The 27,842-nt window shown below is 50.1% G+C and overlaps 1 protein-coding gene across 1 annotated transcript in view; it reads right to left on the bottom strand.

Annotated features, from left to right (window-relative positions):
• The window catches only part of LOC147017522 (uncharacterized), a 236,010-nt gene that overhangs the window by 193,721 nt on the left and 14,447 nt on the right, over positions 1 to 27,842 (bottom strand). The window contains exon 2 of the mRNA XM_085847979.1: positions 2,929 to 3,033. Coding sequence (XP_085704105.1) covers positions 2,929 to 3,033 — 105 coding nt within the window. The remainder of the gene's footprint in view (positions 1 to 2,928; positions 3,034 to 27,842) is intronic.

Consider the following 27,842-nt stretch of genomic DNA (forward strand, 5'->3'; position numbering starts at 1 on the left):
AATTGAATAATTGGCCATTAAAACTAAATTGCGAATAATCGTAACTGCGATATGCAAACTTCCGGACAGTGAGGACTTAACTTCCAGACTTCCGGATGGTGACGAGTACTGTATTCTTTCTCGATTTATCGACTTACTGTATTCTTTCTTTCTCGATTTCTGTACTTTCTCGATTTTCTTAAACACAATGCCCCATAGTGGGGCAACTTAGCTAAATATAGCATAACAATTGCGCATTTTGTGAGGAAAGCACCAAATTTGGCACACTAGTAGCCCATCATATTATGAACAGATTTGGATATTGGGCAATCACAAATGGCATACCAGACGATGTCATGCACACCATCGAGAGGTTCGTCATATCGCTATATGACAGAACCAGCACGTGCAACGACATTGACAAGGCCCGGAAGAAACTCTTCGCGAAGAAGAACAACGTGCAGCTGATCCTGCCAACCAAGGCAGCTCTGGAGGAGCATGTGAAGAGGGCGGCCTACCAAGGAGGACATGTGTGGGGTCAAATACTGCTACCAACGCCAGAGCTGCCTCCTCCATCCAGCTGGGGCTGGGTCAAGAATGATGAGGGGGTGTACGAGCCACACTGGACGAAGCTACCCAAAGCAGCCCACACCTGGTATGAGCTAGTATCGTGCAAGTGCAAGAAGAGCTGTCTGAAGCGTTGCAAGTGCAAAAAGCCGCACTTGAATACACAGCTTTGTGTGTGTGTGAGGGAGAGTGCTCACAAAATTGAGAGAATATTAACAGAGCAGACTGTGTCACCGATTCAGAACATTTATATCAGACATCTCTCGATCAATTTCTATGAGTGAGATGTCGGTATTCATATGAATGAGACGCAGCCCATTATTTCGTTTGCAACCATGCTCAACAACCACTGACTTTACATAAGCAATGTTGGTATTCATATCAATCAAACGCAGCCCTTGATTCGTTTGCCACCATTCTCAACAACCAATTTCTATGAGTGAGATAGTCGTCCGGTACAACAAATAATTAGCAGCCATCTTGCAAAATGGCAGCTATCTTTAAACTTGAGGTGGCTACAGGTTATGTTTTTCTTAATTCAGCTTTTAATAAACGTTCAAACCAATGTTCGAGTGAAATTATAGTAACTGCTAGTGGCCATTTTGGAAAATGACTGCCACAGCCATCAGCGGCTGAATTTGAGATGGCCCAATATCCAAATTTGTTCAAAATATGTTAGGCTACTCGTGTGCCAAAGTTGGTGCTTTCCTCACAGAATGCACAATTGTTATGCTGAGTTGCCCCAGTACCAATCCAGTTAGTGACGAGTACTGTATTCTTTCTTTCTCGATTTCTGTACTTTCTCGATTTTCTAAAACACAATGCCCCAATCCAGTCATCTTTTACGACAGCGAAGGAACGGCCTGTGTATTTGTTTGAAAGTTTTATTTATTTTTTTTGCACATACGGCCATGTACGTACGGCCACGCACGTACGGGCATGCGAGAGCGAAGGAACGGCCTGTGTGGTTGTTGTTTCTGGCACGCGGTTTGAAAAATTATTTTTTTTGGCATGTACGGCCACGCACGTATGGGCACGTAAGAGCGAAGGAACGGCCTGTGTGGTTGTTGTTTCTGGCACGTGGTTTGAAAGTTTTTTGTTTCGTTTTGTTTGCACGAACGGCCATGCATGTATGGGCACGCACTAGTCCATCTATAATTCCAGCAGTGTGTGTGCGTGCGTGCATGCGTGTCCCCACTGTTTCTCGACAACCACTTGTCCGATCAAATTGAAACTTGGTAGGTATATTGCTGGGGACCTGTGGATATGCCTTTTCAAGGTTTCATATTAATCAGACAAGTACTTCCCAAGTTATGGCCATTTATTTACCAACCAATGAGAGGACACGTTGCTGCGTAGGCGTGGCTGCGTAGGCCGGTGCGCGGCCGGCCGACGATGACGTCACGTGCCGTGCCGATTACGATGGCGATCGGTGCCCTAGTTACCGTGGCGTAGGAGTGGCAATGGTCAATGGCAGTGAATGCCATGGCAAGCAAAGACAGGGAGGTAAACTTGATTTTAATTAACTCTGTGTGTGTAAGTATCACAGCAGTTGTTACTTCAATGCAAGCGATAATTCGTGGAATGCATGTGAGCATTCCATACGGGCATGCACCACTTCCGAATAGTGATGGCAATGTCTTCAAATAATTTCTCAATTGCTTATAAGCATTTATAGATCAACATAATGCCCCAATCCAGTCGTTGTTTACGAGAGCGAAGGAATGGCCTGTGTGGTTGTTTCTGGCTCGCGGATTGAAAGTTTTTTTGGGGGGTTTGCACGTACAGCCACGCACGTATGGGCACGCACATACGACCACGCACGTAGGGCACCTGAGAGCGAAGGAACAGCCTGTGTAAAAAAAAAAAATATATATATATATATTTTTTTTTTTTCCACGTACGGCCACGTTCTAATAGTATAAATTTAGATTAAACTCGTACTTCATGATTAAATGGTCAATTTGATGAAAACATGTCGTAGTTCTACAACAGAAGGACTTAGATAAAAAGCAAAACGTTAAAAAATTTAATACTGAAATATTTCCCAATTTACACCCAGAAATAGCAAAGCTTATATAAAACATGCATTTTCATACCGAAAATTGCTGAAAATGCATGAGGGAGAATTAGATACATTCAGCGGATGACGGGCCGTGAGGGGGGGGGGCGCTTCCCACTGGCCTTCAAAGTTTTCATTCGCCTACTTTTTATTCTGCATTCAGGTATTTCAAAAAGTGTGGAGAGCCCTGCTATCGCCTGTGCATTTAGGTCAGCCTGGTCTGTTTCCTCTGAATGACATCCATTTAAACTGATACCATTTGTTGTTTTAGCTCCAACTTGAGCCTTGCCTTCTGGTGAGAAAGAAAAATGGAGAATTACCTTTTGCGACAATATACCACTGGAGTATGCATACGTACACCTTGGGTGCACCACAGCCTTTTCACCCATCCGACGACTAATGGAAGGAGGACGTATTCTTGGATTCTGCAGAGGACAAAGGAAATGTAACAATTGATCAGTGGCTCAGAGGTAAATTCCACAATCAGTTATAAAACAATACCACCTGGCAAGAATAGGAGATAATCAAGCACTCTTACCAAGAAGTCAGTGTTTGTACACACTGTGAAAGTTGAGGTATTAATGCGCCGTAATGTATGACAGCAAAGACAGGTGCACAAACACAAATACTGTGATGAGGATTCCTCATGTCATTCTTGGCTGTTTCTGGGTACAACGAAAATATTGGATTGATGGCATACAACTCCGCACAAGCATGAGCCAACAACATGTCATTCAACATTTGAGCAGAGTACCTGCCCTGCAGGCGATCTTGTTCCAAGCGTGCACACGTTCTTCAGACACATCCCTTTATTTTGGTGATTTATAGGCAACACACTACTTCGATCATTCCAGGAAATAAAAATAACTGGGTTACGTACATGAAGCAAAAATATTCCGACTGCTTCAAGTGCCTTCAGAAAGTGTTCACATCCCTCAACTTTTGTCACATTTTGTTGTGTTACAGCCTGAATTTAAAATTGATCAAATTTAAATTTTTTGCACCGATCTATATGAAATATCCCACAATGGCAAAGTGAAAACATGTTTTCAGAGATTTTTACAAACGAAAAGCCAAAATGTCTTTAACCGATTTGCTCTGAGACTCCAAATTGAGGTCAAGTACATCCAATTTCCTTTGATTGTCCTTGAGATGCCTCTTCAACTTGATCGGAGGCCACCCGTGCCCAAGTAAATTGATTGGACAAGATTTATAAAAAAAAAAGCACCTATATAAGGTCCCACCCCCCGAATCCTCATCTACTTTCCCAACAATCCTCTGGAAGAAGTCCTTTCATTCAAGCTTCTGGGTCGAACTACCCGCCATGGTCTTTCCTGGGAAAGCCACATTTCCAACCTGGCTTCAAAAGTCAGTCGTGGACTGGGAATCCTCTGTTGTGCAAAGTCCTTCCTCAGCCCACCTGAGCTCCTGACCACACAAAGCTTTCGTCGGCAGCCTGAGGGAGTACTGCTCTCCCCTATGGGATGGTGCTCCTGCCTCTCACCTTTCTTGGCTTTACACTGTGGAAACCAAGGCATTTAGGATCATTGTTATCGCCCGAGATGAGGCTAAGCTTTGGGCCTCTCACTCTCTCACCGGAGGAAGGTCGGTGGTCTTTCTGTCTTCTGCAGTCTCCTCTCCAGTCACGCCTCCCCCTGCTCTGTCTGCGATATGTCTCCCCCCCCCCATATTTCCGCAGGGCACTCAAGGTCCACCAGCAACCCCCTTTCTGGTGAAACAAACAAAATCAAGATTCACTGCTCACTTTCACTCTTTCATTCCTCTTTTTTCCTCACCTTTGGAATAAACTCCCACACTCTCTTCAATCCAATGCCTTGCTTCAAGCATGCCTCCTTGCTGTGAGTTGTGTGTTAGCTCTCATACGAGCCTCGACCAAGGTATACAAAAAAAAAAAAAATCCCATTCTTCTCTCCAGGCATTCAAAACAGCTGTTCACCACCATCTCTTATCTTCCATCGAAAACCATGATATTTTCTACCCCCGTTAATCCACCCCAAACCCACCTCCTTCAAATTCCCTGTTTTCCCTCCTGAAAGTCCCTGTAATGTCCATCTTGTATACCCCGTGTTCCTCGCCCGATCCCTCTCTCTTCCACTGATCTCCTAATGTCTCTGTTCCCCACTGTTTTGGCCTTCTCCCAGCAGCGCAACAGGCAGTGGTGGGTCGCTAAAACTGTGAAATTTTATTTTAGACCACATTTGCCCTTTTTGTGCATTCTTCCATTACCCAAACAGTCAGTTCGGCAGAGATGAACACAAATAAAAATTCAACGTTTCGTTATTAAAAGTTTATTCAACCATTTCCTGGGATTGCTTGGTGAAGCCACTTGAAGTACTCTTCAAGCTTCAATGGCGATACCACGGTTCTATACCAGAGGTAGAACGACAAAATAAACGACATGATCACAATGAATAAACTAGAGGGGGAGCACTCGGAAGAGTGCAAAACCTCCGCCACCAATACTGCTGGATCACTCAAGTAAACCTAATTTATATCTTATTCATTAAATATGACGTCAACAGTGCTGACAGTTATAGTTCTTTTCTCCAACAATTTTTTTTTGGAGGGGGGGGGGGTTGGAAATCACTTAAAACATGTAGAAATGCAAAAAAAAAAAATTCTCCAACAATTTTTTTTGGGGTGGGGGGCAAGTCCAAAATCTAATGTCATGATCCTTGGACCATACCTAACCCTCCAACTTTCGTCGAAATCCGTCAAGGAGTTTTTCCGTAATACTGTTCACAAACAAACAAACAAAACATACAAGCTGACTAACATATCTTGCAAAAACTTCGTTTTGGCAAGATAATAAACCAATGTCACCCGCAGGGTGACCCGTATCTTGCCAAAAGGTGACCACATGTGACTTCTTTAAGGTCACACTGAGGTGAACAGAGCTGCTATCCACCAGGAGCGACTCCTTGAGGAATATCTGCCTACGAGAGATTCCGATGAGAATCGTTCTACAGAGTAACCATGAAAAATATGCGATTGCCTCATAACGTCACCAAATGACGTCATAATGTTTGAACCTTGACATATCTAGAAAGCACTCATCGAGGTATTCAATTTGAGGTACTACACAATATGATTCCTAAAACTTGAAAATTTGACCTTGGGGTCAAATATGTTTAACCTTAGGCGCTAACCATGAAGGTCAAGGCCAATCGCCACCAAAAATTAATCAGCTGAGCGCCAAACCATGAACTATATTCCCATGAAGTTTGAAGACGATCCGATCAAAATTACTCATAAAATAAGGGTTTCATTGACTCCCCTGATTTGCGACAAAATGACCTTGACCTTTGACCTTAACCTTCAAAATTTTATGCGCTGAAAGGGACCTCTATAGGCCTCTGATATGCGAAGTTACAAAAGTTTCCAATGATAACTGTGCTCTGCAGAATTTGTTCTATGTGATTATAGACAAACAAAACAAAAAAAAAAAACATACAAGCTGACTAACATATCTAACAAAAACTTCGTTTTGGCACGATAACAAACAGAAAGGGGTGAAAACAGTAACCTCCGATCTTCGATGGCAGAGGTTAAAAATGTTTTTCAGTCAGGAAGTAATGAATCGCCACATCATGGCAGGAAAGCAGACAGGAACGCACGTTTGCTCTGTGTCACCTGGATTGGAATCCTGACCCAGCTATAAACTGTCATCCCCATGATTCACAGGCAGGGCGATGCATCAATGCGTGTGCCGTCTATGGGATGGACGATAAACTGGGAGGAACATCTGCCAGAATCCATCACCCCACTCCCTCTCCCGTGTCTGTCTGTGTCTCTCTGTCTGTGTCTGTCTGTCTGTCTGTCTGTCTGTCTGTCTGTCTGTCTGTCTGTCTGTCTGTCTGTCTGTGCTCTCCCTCTCTCCCCCCTCCCTCCCTCCTCTCTCTACCTCCTCCCTCACTGCTCTCTCTGCCTCCTCCCTCACTGCTCTCTCTACCTCCTCCCTCACTGCTCTCTCTACCTCCTCCCTCCCTGCTCTCTCTACCTCCTCCCTCCCTGCTCTCTCTACCTCCTCCCTCCCTGCTCTCTCTACCTCCTCCCTCCCTGCTCTCTCTACCTCCTCCCTCCCTGCTCTCTCTACCTCCTCCCTCACTGCTCTCTCTACCTCCTCCCTCCCTGCTCTCTCTACCTCCTCCCTCACACCCTTACTGCTATCTCTCTCACCTCCCTCCCTTTTCTCTCTCTCTCTCTCTCTCTCTCTTTCCCCCCCCCCCACTCCCTGCTCTCTCCCCCTCCCTCCCCCTCCCTCTCTCCCTGTCCTCCCCTTTCTCCCCCTCATCCTCTCTCTCCCCTCCCTGCTCTCTCTCCCCCTCCCTCCCCGCTCTCACTCCCCCTCCCTCACTGCTCTCACTCCCCTCCCTCACTGCTCTCCCCCTTTCATTCCCCTCCCTCACTGCTATCCCTCCCTCCCTCACTGCTCTCTCTCACCCCCTCCCTCACTGCTCTCTCACCCCCTCCCTCACTGCTCTCTCTCTCTCCACCCTCCCCCTGCTCTCCCTCTCACCTCCCTCCCTTTTCTCTCTCTCTCTCTCTCTCCCCCCCCCCACTCCCTGCTCTCTCCCCTCCCTCCCCCTCCCTCTCCCTCTCTCCCTGTCCTCCCTTTCTCCCCCTCATCCTCTCTCTCCCCCTCCCTGCTCTCCCTCCCCCTCCTCCCCGCTCTCACCCCCCTCCCTCACTGCTCTCACTCCCCCTCCCTCACTGCTCTCCCCCTTTCATTCCCCCTCCCTCACTGCTATCCCTCCCTCCCTCACTGCTCTCTCTCACCCCTCCCTCACTGCTCTCTCACCCCCTCCCTCACTGCTCTCTCACCCCCTCCCTCACTGCTCTCTCTCTCCACCCTCCCCTGCTCTCCCTCTCTCTCTCCACCCCCCGCTCTCTCCACCCTCCCCCTGCTCTCCCTCTCCACACCCCCTGCTCTCTCCCCACCCCCCGCTCTCTCCACCCTCCTGCTCTCTCTCCACCCCTCACCTGCTCTCTCTCCACCCCTCCCCTGCTCTCTCTCCACCCCCCACTCTCTTCCCATCCCTCTGCTCTCTCTCCACCCCCCGCTCTCTCTCCACCCCCCGCTCTCTCCACCCCCTTGCTCTCTCTCTCCACCCTCCCCCTGCTCTCCCTCTCTCTCTCTCCACCCTCCCCCTGCTCTCCCTCTCCACACCCCCCTGCTCTCTCCCCACCCCCCGCTCTCTCCACCCTCCTGCTCTCTCTCCACCCCTCACCTGCTCTCTCTCCACCCCCCACTCTCTTCCCATCCCCTGCTCTCTCTCCACCCCCTGCTCTCTCTCCACCCCCGCACTCTCTTCCCATCCCCCTGCTGTCTCTCCACCCCCCGCTCTCTCTCCACCCCCCGCTCTCTCTCTCCACCCCCTTGCTCTCTCTCCACCCCCTTGCTCTCTCTCCACCCCCCTGCTCTCTCTCCACCCCCTGCTCTCTCTATCTCCACCCCCTGCTCTCTCTCCACCCCCTGCTCTCTCTCTCCACCCCCTGCTCTCTCTCCACCCCCCTTGCTCTCTCTCTCCACCCTCCCCCTGCTCTCCCTCTCTCTCTCTCCACCCTCCCCCTGCTCTCCCTCTCCACACCCCCTGCTCTCTCCCCACCCCCCGCTCTCTCCACCCTCCTGCTCTCTCTCCACCCCTCACCTGCTCTCTCTCCACCCCCCACTCTCTTCCCATCCCCTGCTCTCTCTCCACCCCCCTGCTCTCTCTCCACCCCCGCACTCTCTTCCCATCCCCCTGCTGTCTCTCCACCCCCCGCTCTCTCTCCACCCCCCGCTCTCTCTCCACCCCCTTGCTCTCTCTCCACCCCCCTTGCTCTCTCTCCACCCCCTGCTCTCTCTCCACCCCCTGCTCTCTCTCTATCTCCACCCCCTGCTCTCTCTCCACCCCCTGCTCTCTCTCCACCCCCTGCTCTCTCTCTCCACCCCCTGCTCTCTCTCTCCACCCCCCTGCTGCTCTCTCTCCACCCCCTGCTCTCTCTCTCTCTCCACCCCCTGCTCTCTCTCTATCTCCACCCCCTGCTCTCTCTCTATCTCCACCCCCTGCTCTCTCTATCTCCACCCCCTGCTCTCTCTCTATCTCCACCCCCTGCTCTCTCTCTATCTCCACCCCCTGCTCTCTCTCTCTCTCCACCCCGCCCCTGCTCTCTCTCTCCACCCCCCCTGCTCTCTCTGCACCCCCACCCCTTTATATGATAAACCAACTTGGGCCTGTCTTGAGTTTCTGGTTCGGAGAACTTATTGAACACCTCACGGACAAACAACTTGTCCATTAAATTCGCGTCGAAAACAAAATGGCGGACATGCCATGACATTTAAATACCTTCGAGGTAATGAAAGTTCGTTACATTCCATTGCTTAATCGCCACTATTTCCACAGGAATGCCACGTACAGGATGGACAGTTTCCTTGTTAACTAACGAATCGTATTTTCGTTGTTTAAGATTTTAAAAAAACTCACGTTCGGTGGGTGAGGAACAAAACCTTTCCTTGAATATATGCGACGACGAGCCGCCATGTTCTGATCTTTTTTCGAGTTGATCTCGAAAGATATTAAGCGAAGAAAACGAGCCGGAGCTCCCCGGAGCTCTTCACCCTCGCTGTTTTCCACTTGAATGAGCCGGTATTGGTGAAACAGCGACTTTATTACGGAAACAACAGTTATTGTCTCCCGTGGTTACAGAAGAAAACATCAACAAACAAACGTGTGAACACTGTGACGAACACAATAAAATTAATGACGTCATTAACGTGTGAAGCGATTTTGGACCGCCCACATTGACGTCTTTGTTGTATTTTTTTTACCTGGCAAAAATATATCAACAAATGTGAAACGTGGTCTTCTCTCTACAATAACGTAAAACATTGTAATTATAATATTTTTCCTCTTTTGTTTTTACGTTTGGAGCTTTTGTCGTTGGATGTGGGGAGAGATGTTCATTCCAAGTATCCAAGCTCTCACTAATAGCCACGACGGTATAGGGCGTAGCAGTGTTGAACGGTGTGGAGTGTGAGGAGCACGTTTTTGGGTGTGCTGTAATCCCCATCATGAATGTCGTGTTAATATTGTGACGTCCACGGGACTTGAACAGTCCCGCCAACGTAGAATGAGCCGAAACGATGGAGGCGGTTTATTTATTTTTAACCCAAACATGGCGGTTCTAATCGCTCTACCGCAAACTGGACGAGGAAGGTGGCACAAGTCACTTTTCACCGAGTTAATGATGTTTATTTGTTTTTACTATTAACTAGAAATAACAAGACTCGGCAAGAAAAGGGATCCGGGGAGATTCGACGGGATGGTGTGGGATCGGGCGTGGGGAAAAACACAGACAATTCCAATGAATATACAGATCTCAAACCCTCTAAGGCGCCAAGCACACACACACACACACACACACACACACACACACACACACACACACACACACACACACACACACACACACACACACACACACACACACACACACACACACACACAAAACGTAGCTATTTCTGGTGGTCAGGCTGGACCGTGGTGTGGAAGCAACTGTCCCTGGATCGGCGTCGGACGAGCTGGCCTTGCTCTCGTCAGGGGGGCAGGAGAAACCGTGGTGCTGTCGACCTCCTGGTCTTGGCCCAAGTCCGCTCACAGCCGCCACGGAACCAGTTCTGGCGCCAAGTTGCGAGCAGGAGAGGGAGGCAGGTCCGCCCGCCATTCGACCCCGTACTCCGAGTCAGCAGAACCCCAGAGCCAACCAAGGTGAGGCACGAGGCTCAGCAAGGCTCCAAGACACGATGAAGAACACGATCGAATCAGCACAACAACAAGGACGCTCTCCGCGCAACAGCCTCCACACCAAAAAAACACGATCGTTTTTGTCCCGATCTTCTTCCTCTTCCTTTTCCTTTTCGACCCCCAACAGAACCTTTTTATCCTCCTGTCCTCGTCACTTCCAATCGAGCCGTTTATTGGCCCACCGCCGTCGCCTTCTGCCAATCGTGATCACGGGGCGGAGCCATCCGCTGCACTGTCCTGTGACGTCACGGCCAGTCTCCAGAGAATACCAAAAAGGGGTTTACGCAGACACACTTACCCTATCCCGTATCTCTATCTAATTACATGACAATTATCATTTCCCCCTTGAAGAAATGAACATTTACTAGACAACTTATCACCACTGAATTGCTACTTATTACATCGAGATCCTGGTAAACTCGAACAGCATGGCATACCTAATTAAACATCCTAATTACCCTTTGAATGCATACCCCCCCCCCCCAAACGTAACAATATTTTATCACATGAGTTTTCTGAAAAGGAATTTCAACAGAAGGACATTGAGTCCATCAAAAGGATAACTTGAAACTTGCTCGGGTGTGGATGGATGGGTGATGGTACTTCTGGTGGGTTTTGTTCGTAAGCAGCTTGCTATCGCTTGTCAAGCGGCTTGCTTGATTCAAAACGCTGAAGAAAGCACTGCAACCGAACGGAGCGCTCGGAACCGCTTAACAACATGGCGGTCTCCTCGCAAACAATGGTGTCGTGAAACTTGAGCAAATGTTGTCCGGACATCATTTTCGGGTTTACTCGATCCTCCAATGACAACAAGTTACCAAAACGAATTTATTGTGTTCGCAGCGACTCCAGCTTACGGAAAAGAAGGAAAGAAAGATAAGGAAATGGGGAATCAGAAGGAGGAGCTCCCTGCTAAGCTTATCTATAGGCCCGCCATTGTGCAAGAGCTTGCCGAGATGATCTCTTTGTAAACATTTGCAACTTCTCCGAAACTGCTGAAGGGATTATGACCAAACTTGGCTAAAATGATCTTTGATGTGGTAAACTCAAGTTTATTCATGACATCTTCCGCACCACCGATGAGTAGCCTTCGTCATGTTCCACCACTACCAGTTCATTTGCGTGATATGATTAATCTTGGGAGTATTATATGTACCCTGATGTGGCAGCACAGTTTCAAAGTGGCAACTTTGTCGTAAAGAAGACCCACCGGTCATTTTCTTCCATAGCCAGTGATCAAGCTCACGAGCAAAATAATTGTATTGTGAAAGGCGACGGAGGGACTTTTGGACTTTCAGAAACCATATCACAACTAATGCGGTGGATGGTGGCGGGGCCAGAAATGGCACGAGTTGTCGGAGAATTTAACGACTCTGTAGAAAGCATCAGGGAGAAACAGAGCAAGGGGCCGGATATCAAACACCATGAACAAATGAAGTTTGTGCAGAGCACATTTGCCAAACAAGTGCATTCTCTCTGTCATATTATCGAGGAAATGGCTAACCCATTTAAAAAACAAACCAGTGATCTATTGGTTCTTGACACAAGAGATATTATGGGAGACGAAGTAGTGACGACAGTTCGCTACATACAAACGCTTGGAAAGGAAGGAGCAGTATGCTACCTTTGTAAAGGAGTGCCTGGGTGACAGATCTAAGTCTCTGTTCAGCCCAGTGAAGAGAAACAAACTGCCATTGTTCAGCTGCCCTCAGTCTAAATTGAAGTCCAATGATCAGCAGCAGATTACATTGCTGAAGAAAACATGTGCCCTCTTCTCACAGTTGTACGTGTCCTGTCAAGTCCGTGATGGAGACATTGAGGAGTTCTTTCGCCATGAAAATCAATGTTATCCACCATCATTGTACAAATTTGGAGAGTTGCCATCAGGGACAAAGACTGACCTGGTCAAGTGCTTTGAGGAAACTTACCCTACTCCACCAGAACAGGTTCCTGAGGTTGATGTCATTCTCCTAGATCAGTGGTTTTCAAACTTTTTTTAGTGGCAACCCAATTTCAGAACCTCTCCCTATCGCGTGACCCAAAACCAAATTCATAATATATAAGATAAGATTTCATATGACACAAGAACATTTACTGTTTACTTTATTCACCATCGTCATGTTTTCATAGACGAGTAAACAGAGAATAGCCGACAGTATCCAAATAGTGCAGTTGAATGTTTCAGAAGTTTCGTCCGAATGACATTCAGATATATCAGTGAGAAGGATGAGCCTGTTTTTCAGAAACCAACTTCTCTATTCGTGGAGAAGTAGATGACAATGCCAGGATCATATCATGCTCCATTTCTAGGCGATTTCTGTACTTTGTTTTAATCACCACCATGGTGGAGAACGACTGCTCCCAAAAGTATGATGAAGCATATGGCATGAGAACCTTAATGGCGCGCCGTGACAGGGTCGGGTACGACGGCAGCATTTTGCACCAGAATGTCGACAACGAATTCATCCGCGTAAGAGCCTGCACTCCTGAATCCTGCTGGAGCTGTAAAAGCAATTCCTGTGCTGTATCATCTTCATCAGCAATCGAGTCCAGTGGAGCCGTGAAAGGGTCCCGGACCAGAGAAAAAGACTGCACATCCAGCTCAGGGAAATAGTGCTCAAACTGTTCAATGAGTGACCTAAGGTGACGTGCTATCTCCCCAGAAAGACTGTCGAGCTCAGTATCATCGTACTGGCAGGTCGTTAGATGCTCCACCAGACGGGGGAAAAGTCTGAAGCGCTTAACAGCTGCTTTGTCTGCCAGTAATTTTAGAGTCTCCAGAAACCCACTCATTTTGTCGTGAAAAATCATGAGGTTGGCGTCTTTGCCTTGGAGTGAGCGGTTGAGGACATTGAGACGTTCAAAGATGTCAACGAGATAGCACAGTTCTGACAGCCAAGAGTCAGACTCAAGCAATGCTACCCATGCCGTTTTCCCTTGTGTGCGTAGGAACTCCTTCAGTTCATCTTTGAGCTCGTAAATGCACAGAAAAAGGTTTCCTCGAGATAACCATCTGACTTGAGTGTAGAATAGTAAATTATTATGGTCGGCGTCCATCTCCTGGCAGAACAGCCTGAATAACCTAGTGTTGAGGGCGCTCGATTTGATGTGATTCACCATTTTTACAACTTCTGAGAGCACGCTCTGCAAGGTTTCTGGCAAAGTACGAGAGGCGAGCGCTTCTCGGTGAATCATGCAGTGTACCATGGAGGTCTGAGGAGCCACCTCAAGCAATTTAGGCTTGAATCCAGAACGCACTCCTAACATTGCTGGCGCGCTGTCTGTTGTAGAACCGAGCAACTTTTCGAAGTCCACATAATGGGCATGATAAAACTGCTCTAATTTCCCAAAAATGTCCTCGCCTTTGGTGGTGGCCTCCAATCGTTTGATGAGCAGAGGCTGATCGACAAAGTTATCAGCCTTGATGAAGCGGACCCAGACGATGAGTTGCGCGTACAATGCGATATCAGTGGACTCGTCCAACTGTATGGCGTGCCACGGCGATTCCTTGATCTTCTGTACGACCTGAGCCGTTACGTCCAGACTCATATCTTCAATTCTGCGTTGGATGGTGTTGTCAGAGAGGGGGAAAACTGCCAGTTTCTTTTCCGCTTCCTCCCCAAGCATCAGAGATACCATGTCCTTTGCACATGGTAGCACGAGTTCTTCCGCAATGGAGTGAGGCTTTTTAGTCTTGGCAACATGGAGCGACACTCGATACGAGGCCTCGAATGCCCGAGAATTGGTCTGATGGCATGTACTCTCTCTCTGTCAAGACACGTATTCTTGAGTGCAAGAAGTTTCCTCTCAAAGAACGCTCTCTCCTTATCCTGATAAGGCACATGTTTTGTAGTCAAATGCCTCTGCAACCTATTTTGTTTCATAGACTCCGTAGAAAGCACTTCAAAACAAATCACACACTGAGGCCTCTGTGGCCCACTTTTATCCACCACATAGTAAAATCCAAGGTCCAGAAATTTATCCTGGTAAGAATGTTCTCGAGATTTGCTGGTGGCCGGTGCTGCCAGCACAAATAATGTCTCGAGTCGTACGTGGAGACGTGAATAGACGTTAATGATAGACTCAGACTCCAGCAGAGTTGACATTGTCTGCGATGAATATATTCCAAATAGTATCAAAGCAATGACGAGGAAGAAGCGTGGAACAGGTACACGAAGACGTGTTCAACCAAATAGCAAGATCCCAGGAAACTGGAAAGGATTCCTCAGTCAGTGAAAACAAGAAAGAACTCTTTTCATTATTGGCGCAACAATCGGTGACAATCCAAACTGAAAAGAAAGTCATCTCTACGTTTGGCAAATCGATATTGCTGAATTCCCCAAGAGAAGACATCAGTCGCCTTTCTCCATGTGCACACGAAGAAGCCGACACGAGGCTACTACTCCATGCAGCAGACGCTGCTGCGAATGGATACCAGAAGGTCATGTTGCGTACTGTGGACACCGACGTGCTTGTCTTGGAAATAGCATTGTTCAACCAAACAAACCTGAGTGAAATATGGGTATTATTTGGCACAGGAAAGAATTGCAGACTCATACCAGCACACACAATTGCCCATACTCTTGGTCCAGATAAATCTTTGTCTCTGCTAATGTTCCACGCCTTCACCGGTTGTGATCAGACGTCATTCTTTCTGAACCGAGGAAAGAAAACAGCATGGAACACAATGAAGGTTTTCACAGATGTCGTAGAAGCCTTTGCGACTTGGTAGAGTACCTCCTTCAGACGAGACATTGAAAGAACAGATGCAAAAAATTGAACGGTTTGTTGTCATCATGTATGACCGGACAAGCTGCTGGAACAGTGTTGACGATGCCCGAAGAGAGTTATTTACTCAAAAGGGGAGATCCATTGAGTTAATTCCACCTACTTCAGCTGCACTGTCAACACGCAAAGCGGGCAGCATATCAGGCAGCATTGCTGGGGGCAGGCATTACTGCGAGATCCAGAGTTACCAGATCCCGCTGACTGGGGATGGTTTAAAGGGGCCTCACAGTTGTGGGAACCTCTGTGGACAACCCTGCCTGAAACATCCAAATCGTGCAAAGAACTTCTTAAGTGCGGGGGCAAAGTGGAAAGAGGATGCCTGCGCCAGTGCAAGTATGTGAAGGCAGAGATGTCATGTACAACATATTGCAAGTGTCACGGAGACTGTGAGGGTCAATAACATGATTAAGCAATATTGAGCATCATTTTTTGCCTAGAGGTAGATTGCTGTTTCCATATATAACTAACAATGTACTGCTAAAAACAATTGCTGAATCTTGTTGCTATGCGATGACTTAGATCCATTATAACAAGATGAAGGTGCACCATATTGATAGACATTTTTCTTGAAGAACAAATCATAGTAAAGCCCATGCCTTCATGTGATAGTAATAAAAGAATTATAATTTGAAGAAAACCTGACTTCATTAAGGATACATAAGCTTTTACAGTTATCCACTTAACAGTTGGGGAGATTCACCTCTCCAGAAATGGAGGTAAAAACGATTATTTTTGTCCAATTACTTTGTATTTACACATGATAATATTGTTACGTTTGAGGGGGGGGTATGCATTCAAAGGGTAATTAGGATGTTTAATTAGGTATGCCATGCTGTTCGAGTTTACCAGGATCTCGATGTAATAAGTAGCAATTCAGTGGTGATAAGTTGTCTAGTAAATGTTCATTTCTTCAAGGGGGGGAATGATAATTGTCACGTAATTAGATAGGGACACGGGATAGGGTAAGTGTGTCTGCGTAAACCCCTTTTGGTATTCTCTGAAGACTGGCCATGACGTCACAGGACAGTGCAGCGGATGGCTCCGCCCGTGATCACGATTGGCGGAAGGCGATTGCGGTGGGCCAATAAACGGCTCGATTGAAGTGACGAGGACCAAGGATAAAAAGGTTCTGTTCGGGGTCGAAAAGGAAGAGGAATAAGATTACAACCAAAAGATCGTGTTTTTTTTTTGGTGTGGTTCCCTGGCGGCAGAGAGAGCGTCCTTGTTGTTATGCTGATTCGATCGTGTTCTTGATCGTATCTTGGAGCCTTGCTGAGCCTCGTGCCTCACCTTGGTTGGCTCTGGGGTTCTGCTGACTCGGAGTACGGGGTCGAACGGCGGGCGGACCTGCCTCCCTCTCCTACTCGCAACTTGGCGCCAGAACTGGTTCCCTGGCGGCTGTGAGCGGACTTGGGCCAAGACCAGGAGGTCGACAGCACCACGGTTTCTCCTGCCCCCCTGACGAGAGCAAGGCCAGCTCGTCCGACGCCGATCCAGGGACGGTTGCGTCCACACCACGGTCCAGCCTGACCACCAGAAATAGCTACGTTTTTTGTGTGTGTGTGTGTGTGTGTGTGTGTGTGTGTGTGTGTGTGTGTGTGTGTGTGTGTGTGTGTGTGTGTGTGTGTGTGTGTGCTTGGCGCCTTAGAAGGTTTGAGATCTCCATATTCATTGGAATTGTCTGTGTTTTTCTCCACGCCCGATCCCACACCATCCCGTCGAATCGCCCCGGATCCCTCTTCTTGCCGAGTCTTATTTCTGGTAATAATTAGAAAAACAAATAAACATCATCAACTCAGTGAAAAGTGACTCGTGCCACCTTCCTCGTCCCGTTTGCGGTAGAGCGATTAGAACCGCCATGTTTGGGTTATAAATAAATAAACCGCCTCCATCGTTTCGGCTCATTCTACGTTGGCGGGACTGTTCAAGTCCCGTGGACGTCACAATATTCCAAAACTTGAAGACGCATTGCGTAGATTAAAGTTACATGTCATAAGAACGTTTTGCCAACTGGAGAACTAATGTGCTTTATTATAGAAGGGAGAGTTTGCATACCCATTTTATTATGCAAATGAGATAGGCAGCAATTTGTTTTAACGATGAAATTTGGTTTAAATATATGAGGCAATATGGACTCAAAGCATGGAAAGAATATATCAAGTAGCATGGATCTAATTCAGCAAAAACGACCCTTTTTACCTTCTTTTCAGAGAGGTAGATCTCCTCAACTGCTTAAGCATGGTGGCCATCTTGGATTTCTGCACCATTTTTTAAATTGTTGCATTGTTGAAAAATGCAAACATCAGTAAAGAAATTAACTATGCATGCACTAACTGCTTTGTCTGCGATATGTCCCCCCCCCCCCATATTTCCGCAGGGCGCTCATGGTCCACCAGCAACCCCCTTTCTGGTGAATTACCAAAATCAAGAATCACTGCTCACCTTCACTCTTTCATTCCTCTTTTTCCCCACCTTTGGAATAAGCTCCCACACTCTCTTCAATCCCATTCTTCTCTCCAAGCCTTCAAAACAGCTGTTCACCACCATCTCTTATCTTCCCCCATCTAAAACCATGACATTTTCGACCCCTGTTAATCCACCCCAAACCCACCTCCTTCAAATTCCCTGCTTTTCCCTCCTGGAAATCCCTGCAATGTCCATCTTGTATACCCCGTGTTCCCCGCCCCATCCATCTCCCTTCCACAGATCTCCAAATGTCTCTGTTCCCCACTGTTTTGGCCTTCTTCTCCCGCCCCACTTGTCTCACGCCCCGTTGCCCTGCGTTGCGTGTTCGCTCTCATCCGAGTCTCGACAATGCATACAAACACACACACACATTTCCCGTATATATATATATATATATATATATATATATATATATATATATATATATATATATATATATATATATATATATATATTGTTGCGGATTTCGCGCCCGCCGGCGTGCTGACGGCCACGTAACTCGAATCGCGGCACGTCGCCCACCGGACGGACAATCCAGTCGTGACCCTCTCGGACTAACGCCGGGAACCAGTCACGGGTGGACCTTTCGGTCTCACCGCGATCGAGCCAATCAGCCCCCGCGTGGGATAGGGTTGCTCGCCAAATTCGACCTACCTAAGTACCCACACGGAGGGTAGACCGGGCGATCGCACCTCGCCGCAGGTCGACTTCGGACACGGGCCACTTAAGCGACCCGTTCCGTACTATCAGAATAACCGAGCGGTGTTATCGTCGACCTCGACGGTTCGATTAATTATCGGGCGTATTCAGCCCACTACCAACCCTTTACGTGAAGCAAGATGAGGATTCAATGGGAGAAATGACGAAGCGAAGCGGGAAACAGTTCAACACAAAGCACATTTATTCGCGGCACACGGGAAGCACACATATACAATTCCACCAAATGCACACAGAAAAAACACAATTCCATTTACACAAAAAGCAAATATAAAAGCGAAAACACAATGCAGAGCTAATACCGACTACCGAGCACACGGCAACACTTATACAATTCTACCTCACAGACGGCGCCGACAACACATACCCAAAACCAAGGAAAAGAATACCCCCAAGAATGAGGCGGGCCTGAGGCCGAGACCGGGTCGCGCCTACCCGTCTGGTGATGAGACGCGGAGCGGCGATGGCGCCCCAACCCCGCGGGCCTCGCGGACAGTGTCTGGCAGGGGGTGGGAAAGGGGCCCCCTTGGTCGCACTATCTCAGCGCGGGGGGAAACAGGAGGGGGTTGCTGATGCTCGGGGTATAGAGGATCTTTATTATGTGCGACGAGCGTCTCCACCTCGGCCAGGTCGCGCTGTCGGCCTCCCTCGGGTGCAGCTTCCTGCACGACGCGAGCACCCCCTCGTCTGGTGTCGCCGCCTTTCCACAGCTCGTCCCCTCCGTTCCGACTCCAACGCACACGACGAGCAGCTCCACCGCCCGCGAAGTCTTGACCCTCTGCCTCCGACTCTCCTACTCTCCGCCTCTCCGCCTCGGGACTCTCCGACTCTGGACTCTTCTTTGGACTCTTCTTTGGACTCTCCCCTTCTCGACTCTCCTGACTGACGAACACGGTCCTTTTATCCCCCCGCAGCTTCGCCTTTGACCCCCTCCCTTTGACCTTTCACCTCGCTCCCCATTGGCCCGAGAAAAAGTGGGCGTGAAGGCTTTTTGATCCACAAATTTGCATATATCGATCGTCCTGGAGGCGGGGCCAAATCGCCCCTCGCTCACCGATTGGACGGCAAAAAGTGGGCGTGTGTCGTTTTTGATCCGTTTTTGAAGCACAAAATCCGTGATTTTGTACACGCTGTTCGACGCGCGCCCTGCACGAGTCCAACACCGGTACCCACAGCGGGGCAAGAACGGTGGCGATGCGGTTGCGAGGTGTGATGTGAAGGTCGTGGCGGTTGTGGTGAAGCGGCGTTGTGGTTGGTGGTTGATGTTGTGGTTGTGGTGGTAATCATGGCGGTTGGTCCAAAATAAAGATAGTAAAAGAAAAACGGCTATCCTGAAGAGTCGCAGCTCGCATAAATGACATGTATTCCCACTAGACAACGGGTTTGGGCCTAACTACACATGCACTTACCGAGATACCTCACCTAAGGGACCTGAATGGTGGTTTGCGAATTTGGTAACCACAACACTACCCCCTTCCCTTTTTACAGACTCGTCCCGAGTCGTCAAATTTTCGTGTGCCATCATGTGTAGTTTTCCCCTAGTACATTTTACCTACGGATCCCTGAGTGCGACATTCATGGTATTCGTGTCCCCAAAATAAATAACCTGAGGGCTGCGTAACTATCTAAACAAACTCACTCACACGGACGACTTAAATAAAATTGCCGGCGCTAAGACAGACATGCCGGGGGCGCACTCATATGTACAGTACATCTTAACCTTAACTTACAAATTTTACACTAAACCATGGCCCAGGATCATGAACTCTGCAAAAGAAAAGCAGTTAGCAGGGAGCCAGGCTGCCCACATGCAGTCTCTGGCTCAAAACAATGCAGGTGACAGGGAACGTGGCTGGCTGCTCACACGCAGTCCAAGGCCTTCCCTTTTGAACTGAAGGCAGTGAACCACAACGGTGCATGGGCTGCACAACGCAGTCTCCGTGCCAGCTCAAGTGGCACACGCAATGAGCACAACGAATGGATGGGTGAACACAAACACGGTGCACGGGCCGCCACTGCAGGCCCGTGTTGTAGCTGCCAACAGGGCAGTTCTCGCAGCTTGCAAACTGTTGCCTTGATCCTGACGCACATGGAAATGAACAGGGGGGGGGGGGCAAAGCAAAATTGAACGGGGCTGGTGAACATGGGCAGTGGGCATGGCATGGCAAAGGCAGCAGGCAAACACAGCCCGCAGAAGAAGGCCGCTGCAGGCAAACACAGCCGGCAGATGAACTGGCCGGCACAGGCCTTGAAGAAAAACAGCCAGCCGGCAGATGAAGTGGGCCGGCACAGGCCTTGCAGCACAGCTGCCGATGAAGTTGGCCGGCCTCCGCCTTGAAGCAAAACACGGCCAGCCGATGAAGTTGGCCAGCTCTTGCCGTTCAGTGGAGGTTGGTGGAGGGAGTGCGGTGGTGCTGGCCACTTGGAAGGCGGGCTCGGACCTACCTACCTGTCTCCCTCCTAACCTCTCGCCTTTGCCTGTCACTGTACATACCCACTCCCTTAATTTGTCAAACCCCAATTTAGCCCCAACTTATTTTTTTGTTGTTTTTTATTTTTACTCCCCCACTATAAATCGTCCCCTAACCCCCTTTATCGTCCTTGTTCGGCTAACCTATCCTGTCACCTAACCTACTCCCAACCCCTACGTTCCCTTCCCGGAGGGGAATAAGGGAGAGCTAACGTCCTGTGTCGAGGCCCAACGAAGCCTCAGAATGGCCTCCCCAGAGTTCGGCGATCTATAACCAAAGTGGGTCCAGCGGCCCACAACGACAGCGAGGGGATGGATGGTGCGGAGGGGTACACTTCCTAATCTACCCTATCCATTTAACTGTTAAACTACCCCGGGGCTTTCAACAAGCGCCTCTCGCTTAAAGTATTGGTTCTAACAACCCAGATTCCCGTCGCCTGTGTTGGTGTCCTCACAATTTCGGGCCTCGCCCCCCAATTTTCTCTCCGTGCCCTCACACGGTCTCCTGGCTGGGACACGTGGCTCCCTTTGGCAGGCACGACCCTCTGCCGAATCTCCCGCTATGGCAGCCCCGGGCACTACACTGCCTCCGAGCCTACCAGCTCCCTAACACCGGGGAGTGCCCCCATGGCACCTCCCTGAAACGCACACGTGGCAGGCCGGCCTCCCGGGCCCCTTTCCGAGGGTCACCCGTGCCCACAACACTGCCCACGCGGCTAATGGCGCCCGGGCGCCCGCACCAAGCAGGCGCACCCGTGCCCACTACTCTATCCCGGCCCCCCATGGGCCCATGGCCTACCGCGGCCGACTAGCCTGGTGCCCGGGGTACCCACTCAGCGATACTCACCTTTCGCAGCCACGCTCCCAAGCCCGTCAACAGGGCTCCTGCACCCCTCCAAATGGGTCTCGAGCCTACTTTCCCACCAACAACAAAACGACCTCCATTTTTCAATTTGACTAACCCAGCTAACTCACTTTACTCTGACCCCGGGGTCCCTTGGGCGGGAGTCACTCCTCCCCCCAATCACTCATCGCACCATGCATTCCCCATTCGCTCCACTCACACAGACCCGCTGGCCTCACTCACTCAACAAGTACTCACCTCACAACTCACCAACTCTTCAACACACACACCGCTGAACTCTGCCATCCTCCTAACTACATCCCCTAACTAACTCGTGCTCCCACGTCGTCCCTTATACTACAGCACGTTCCATTTAACCTACGTAGCTAAGCTACGTCCCCACTACACATTCACAAGTCTGTCACTGTCTCCAAATAAATCATTTTATTTCCCAACCTAAATCTCATCTAAATCCCTCTAACTAATCCATTCCACGGACTCCATGAGGACTTACCCCTGCCCCATGAAGTCGGTCTAACTAAGCTAACCCTTCCCCCTAACTAGTTTCCATCCTGTGCCCAGGGTAAGGGGGTCTTTCACCCCTTGCCCAGGAATCCTGTGCACCCGAAAGTGAGGATTGCTTTTTCCTTTTTTTTTTCCATGCGCAGCACCTGCGCGGCAACTCAGAGCTCGCGCACTTTGCACCTGCCCGTGACGTCATGCAGCTGCACGTGTTCCTCGTCCCTCCTTGGACGGGACCATCCGGCAGAGATACCCCTCCTGCCGGATTCCAACCACACGTGCAGCCATGACGTCACCGTGCGCAAAAAAAAAAAACACAAGCCCCACGTCTCGAGGGGTTCCCCACGCGAACACATGTGCTCTGCCCGTTGGAGCTTAACACACACGATCGCGTGGAGAACCCGTCCGGTCCAAATCCATTTACCTGCCTAAACTTTGTCCGTCCGCGGGATCGGCAAATCCACCGCTGGCGTTTCCGGACCGGGACTTCACTCTCGCAAGCGAGCACGTGGTGGTCTCGTGCGTTGCACAGCACGAACCGCGTGCTCACTGCTGGGTGAACCCGGCACGGTCCCCGAAACAACTACAGCCGCTACTCGGCTTTCTCTCCTCTGTCGCCGTCTCCGTCTCCATTCCACACACGCATACCTGCGTGTTACGACGCACACAGTCCACTCCATCACATTCACACCGGGAGACGCGGCTGCGTGCTCCCGCATGCCAACCGACATCTCCCTTACATACCGCTCTCTCACACACACGGTCTCCCTTGCACACAGCGACCTTGCACACGGCCGTTCACTCACGCATGCGGGGGCACTCACCCGCGGTGCCTCATCCACACACCGTGCCCCACTCATACACGCGGGGGCACTCAACCGCGGTGTCTCATCCATACTCCGTGCCTCACTCACACACGCGGGGGCACTCACCCGCGGTACCTCACTCATACACACGGCGACACTCAAACACGGTGCCTCACCCACACACGCGGGGGCACTCATCCGCGGTGCCTCATCCACACTCCGTGCCTCATCCACACACGGCGTGCTGGGAAGCACGTACTCCGGCACAATCGCCACCACACCAATCACACACGGGGTCGCTTCCACACACGGGGACGCACTCACGCCTTGCACCACACACACAGGGACAACTACACTGGGGATTTGTGTCCCCACAAGGGTCTCCGGGGCCTCTATACCCCCCAAGCTCTCCAAGCACCCGTTCGCAGCACTCGCCCCCTCAACCTCGCAAAGCACGACCGAACTCACCTGGTCGTGACTCGCCTCAAGGGGGCATACTCCCTCCCCTCGTTCCTGGAGGAGGCCATCCAGGTGCTCGCACTGGGTCTCTACCCAGTCCGCCAGCTCACCCCCATTATCCTCCACTACCTCTGTGTGTGTGTGTGCGTCACTTACCCCGTCTTCCTCGTGTAGTCTTTCCTCTATTTTTTCTATCTCCCGTGTCTCTGCCAACTCTTCACCCTTTACCTCCCTTGTCTCAACTATTATTTCCTTTGTCACGGCCTTCATGCCCGCCTGCAGGCATCGGCCCATGCTCTGCGTCTCACCCCGGAACTTTTTCATTTCCTCCTTCATGTTTGTTTCCATTCCGTTCATTTGCTGTGTACTCGCATCGATCTTTTCGTTCATGCTTTTCATTTTGTTTATAAATTCAGTTGTGTTTGCATCCATCTTTTCGTTCATGCCTTTCATTTCGTTTTTCATATTCGCATCCATTTTTTCGATCATTTGTTTGTTCATGCCTTTCATTTCGTTTGTATTTGCATCCATTTTTTCGATCATTTTCGCATTCATCTTGGTGTTCATTGCCGCCAGCATGGCGCATAGCTGGGCCATGTTGGATGCACTCAGCTGAGCCGTTTCGGCAAGGGTTGGGGAAGGGTTTTGGTGGAGAGGGGGGGGGGAGGTGTCATACACCGCGGCCGCTGCCGCACCCATTTCGGGCTCTGGGTTCAGTTGGGCGAGTCCGTGTTCCTGCACAATCAACATTTCCTGCTCGGGGATTCCATCCTGGACCATGGATCCTACACATTCTACATCCATTTCTAATACCCCCGGCTCCCGCTCGCCTTGAGACGCCATCTTGCTTCTCGTGAAGGGTTAATTTGAATCGCTCGTAATTTGGAGGGAATCGGGGGTCGCTTCTCTCACCCCTGGACCGATTCCCGTGAATTTAGCCGGAGACAGGAGAGCCTGTTTTCCTGTTCTCCGATACCAGTGCCGCGAGGAGGGCGATGAATTTGTATCGCACGACCTGACACCAGTGTTGCGGATTTCGCGCCCGCCGGCGTGCTGACGGCCACGTAACTCGAATCGCGGCACGTCGCCCACCGGACGGACAATCCAGTCGTGACCCTCTCGGACTAACGCCGGGAACCAGTCACGGGTGGACCTTTCGGTCTCACCGCGATCGAGCCAATCAGCCCCCGCGTGGGATAGGGTTGCTCGCCAAATTCGACCTACCTAAGTACCCACACGGAGGGTAGACCGGGCGATCGCACCTCGCCGCAGGTCGACTTCGGACACGGGCCACTTAAGCGACCCGTTCCGTACTATCAGAATAACCGAGCGGTGTTATCGTCGACCTCGACGGTTCGATTAATTATCGGGCGTATTCAGCCCACTACCAACCCTTTACGTGAAGCAAGATGAGGATTCAATGGGAGAAATGACGAAGCGAAGCGGGAAACAGTTCAACACAAAGCACATTTATTCGCGGCACACGGGAAGCACACATATACAATTCCACCAAATGCACACAGAAAAAACACAATTCCATTTACACAAAAAGCAAATATAAAAGCGAAAACACAATGCAGAGCTAATACCGACTACCGAGCACACGGCAACACTTATACAATTCTACCTCACAGACGGCGCCGACAACACATACCCAAAACCAAGGAAAAGAATACCCCCAAGAATGAGGCGGGCCTGAGGCCGAGACCGGGTCGCGCCTACCCGTCTGGTGATGAGACGCGGAGCGGCGATGGCGCCCCAACCCCGCGGGCCTCGCGGACAGTGTCTGGCAGGGGGTGGGAAAGGGGCCCCCTTGGTCGCACTATCTCAGCGCGGGGGGAAACAGGAGGGGGTTGCTGATGCTCGGGGTATAGAGGATCTTTATTATGTGCGACGAGCGTCTCCACCTCGGCCAGGTCGCGCTGTCGGCCTCCCTCGGGTGCAGCTTCCTGCACGACGCGAGCACCCCCTCGTCTGGTGTCGCCGCCTTTCCACAGCTCGTCCCCTCCGTTCCGACTCCAACGCACACGACGAGCAGCTCCACCGCCCGCGAAGTCTTGACCCTCTGCTTCCGACTCTCCTACTCTCCGCCTCTCCGCCTCGGGACTCTCCAACTCTGGACTCTTCTTTGGACTCTCCCCTTCTCGACTCTCCTGACTGACGAACACGGTCCTTTTATCCCCCCGCAGCTTCGCCTTTGACCCCCTCCCTTTGACCTTTCACCTCGCTCCCCATTGGCCCGAGAAAAAGTGGGCGTGAAGGCTTTTTGATCCACAAATTTGCATATATCGATCGTCCTGGAGGCGGGGCCAAATCGCCCCTCGCTCACCGATTGGACGGCAAAAAGTGGGCGTGTGTCGTTTTTGATCCGTTTTTGAAGCACAAAATCCGTGATTTTGTACACGCTGTTCGACGCGCGCCCTGCACGAGTCCAACACCGGTACCCACAGCGGGGCAAGAACGGTGGCGATGCTACGGTTGCGAGGTGTGATGTGAAGGTCGTGGCGGTTGTGGTGAAGCGGCGTTGTGGTTGGTGGTTGATGTTGGGGTTGTGGTGGTAATCATGGCGGTTGGTCCAAAATAAAGATAGTAAAAGAAAAACGGCTATCCTGAAGAGTCGCAGCTCGCATAAATGACATGTATTCCCACTAGACAACGGGTTTGGGCCTAACTACACATGCACTTACCGAGATACCTCACCTAAGGGACCTGAATGGTGGTTTGCGAATTTGGTAACCACAACAATATATATATATATATATATATATATATATATATATATATATATATATATATATATATATATATATATATATATATATATAGTATGTATATATTGTTACGAATTCGCGCCCGCTGGCGTGCGATCCGCCACGTAACTCGAATCGCGACGACCGCATCGCCCACCGGACGGACAATTCAGTCATGACCCTCCTGGGACTACCGCCAGAAACCAGTCACGGGTGTGGGTTTAACCCCACCACCACCCAGTCCGCAGTCTACCCGCGCGAAATAGGGTGAATCGCCGAATTTCGATATACCTAAGTACCCGCGCGGGTAATCTGCCAAGGGATGGGACCACGCCACAGGCCGACTCCGGACACGAACCGCTTAAGCGGTTCGTTCCGTATTACAGGGATAACCGAGCGGAGTTATCGTCGGCCTCGACGGTTCCGATTAATTACCGGGTGTTTCAAACCCACTACCATTCCCTTACGTGATGCAAGATGGAGATTCAATAAAAGAAAAGACGAAGCGAAACGGGAAAACAGTTCAACAAGCAAGCACTTTATTACACAGTCAAAAGGAAGCAGGGAAAGAGTTAAAACCGAATATAATTATTACAACACTTAAACAGTTCTACTTTTCCAGACTGGCGCCACACACACACGTTTACACAAAACCCAAAATAAATGGAAGTCGCGACTTCCCTGAGCGTGTCAAGTCCTGGGCGACCGTAACTCCGAGTCCCTCCGGCGTGGTCCGCGAGCTCGTGCCGCGCGCCTGCACGTGTCGTCCGCCCGACAGCTCGGACGAACGAACAGAACCTCTGCCCAGGGACGGTCGCCGCAACTCTCCACAATTCCCATTCAGGGACAAGGGAACAGGAAAGGGAACGACGTTCTCGTCGACCTTTACGTCCACGCCTTTTGTCAATCGCTTGCACGAACCAAGAGCCTCCCGCTTCCAACCAGGACAAGGGAACAACAAACCAACCACGACGACTCTTCACGCCCACCCTTTTGTAGGGGCCGGCTCCGCCCTTCGCTCCGCCCCATTTCTGTCTCCACCTCCCTTCGAGGCGTTTCCAGAAAGCTCTCGAAGGGGGGCGTGCCCCCACTCCGACTGCCTCACGCCGTGCATCCACCAATCGGGAGCGAGCTGCCGCACCCCTCCCCTTCACACCAAGCATGGTGGGGGGGGGGATTCAGGCGGAAGCATCAGGCGGGGAAATTAGGCGGGAAAACCCCACAAACGTTGTTGGTTTTTGTTCTTGCTCGCGCCCGCACGGTGCTCGTTGAATGGAGAGTGGCGAAGATGTGGTAGCGTAGTTGTGGAAGGTGGCGTCGTGTAGTGAATGGCGTGATCGTGAGATGTTGGTTGTGGCGATGTTCGTTGTTGTTCTTGCACCAAATTAACAATAGCCAAACAAAAACGGCTAACTGAAGCGTCGCAGCCCGAATGGATCACATATATTCCCTCTAGACAACGGGTTTGGGCTAACTACACATGAACTTATCGATATATCTCACCTGAGGACTCTTTATGGTGTAATGCGAATTTCCACAACCGTAACAATATTGTTACGGCTGTGGAAATTTGCATTACACCATAAAGGACCCTCAGGTGAGAT

Source organism: Eptatretus burgeri, chromosome 11 (assembly GCF_056783735.1).
Source record: "Eptatretus burgeri isolate ZD-2024b chromosome 11, Ebu_testis_v1, whole genome shotgun sequence".
Lineage (NCBI taxonomy): Eukaryota > Metazoa > Chordata > Myxini > Myxiniformes > Myxinidae > Eptatretus > Eptatretus burgeri.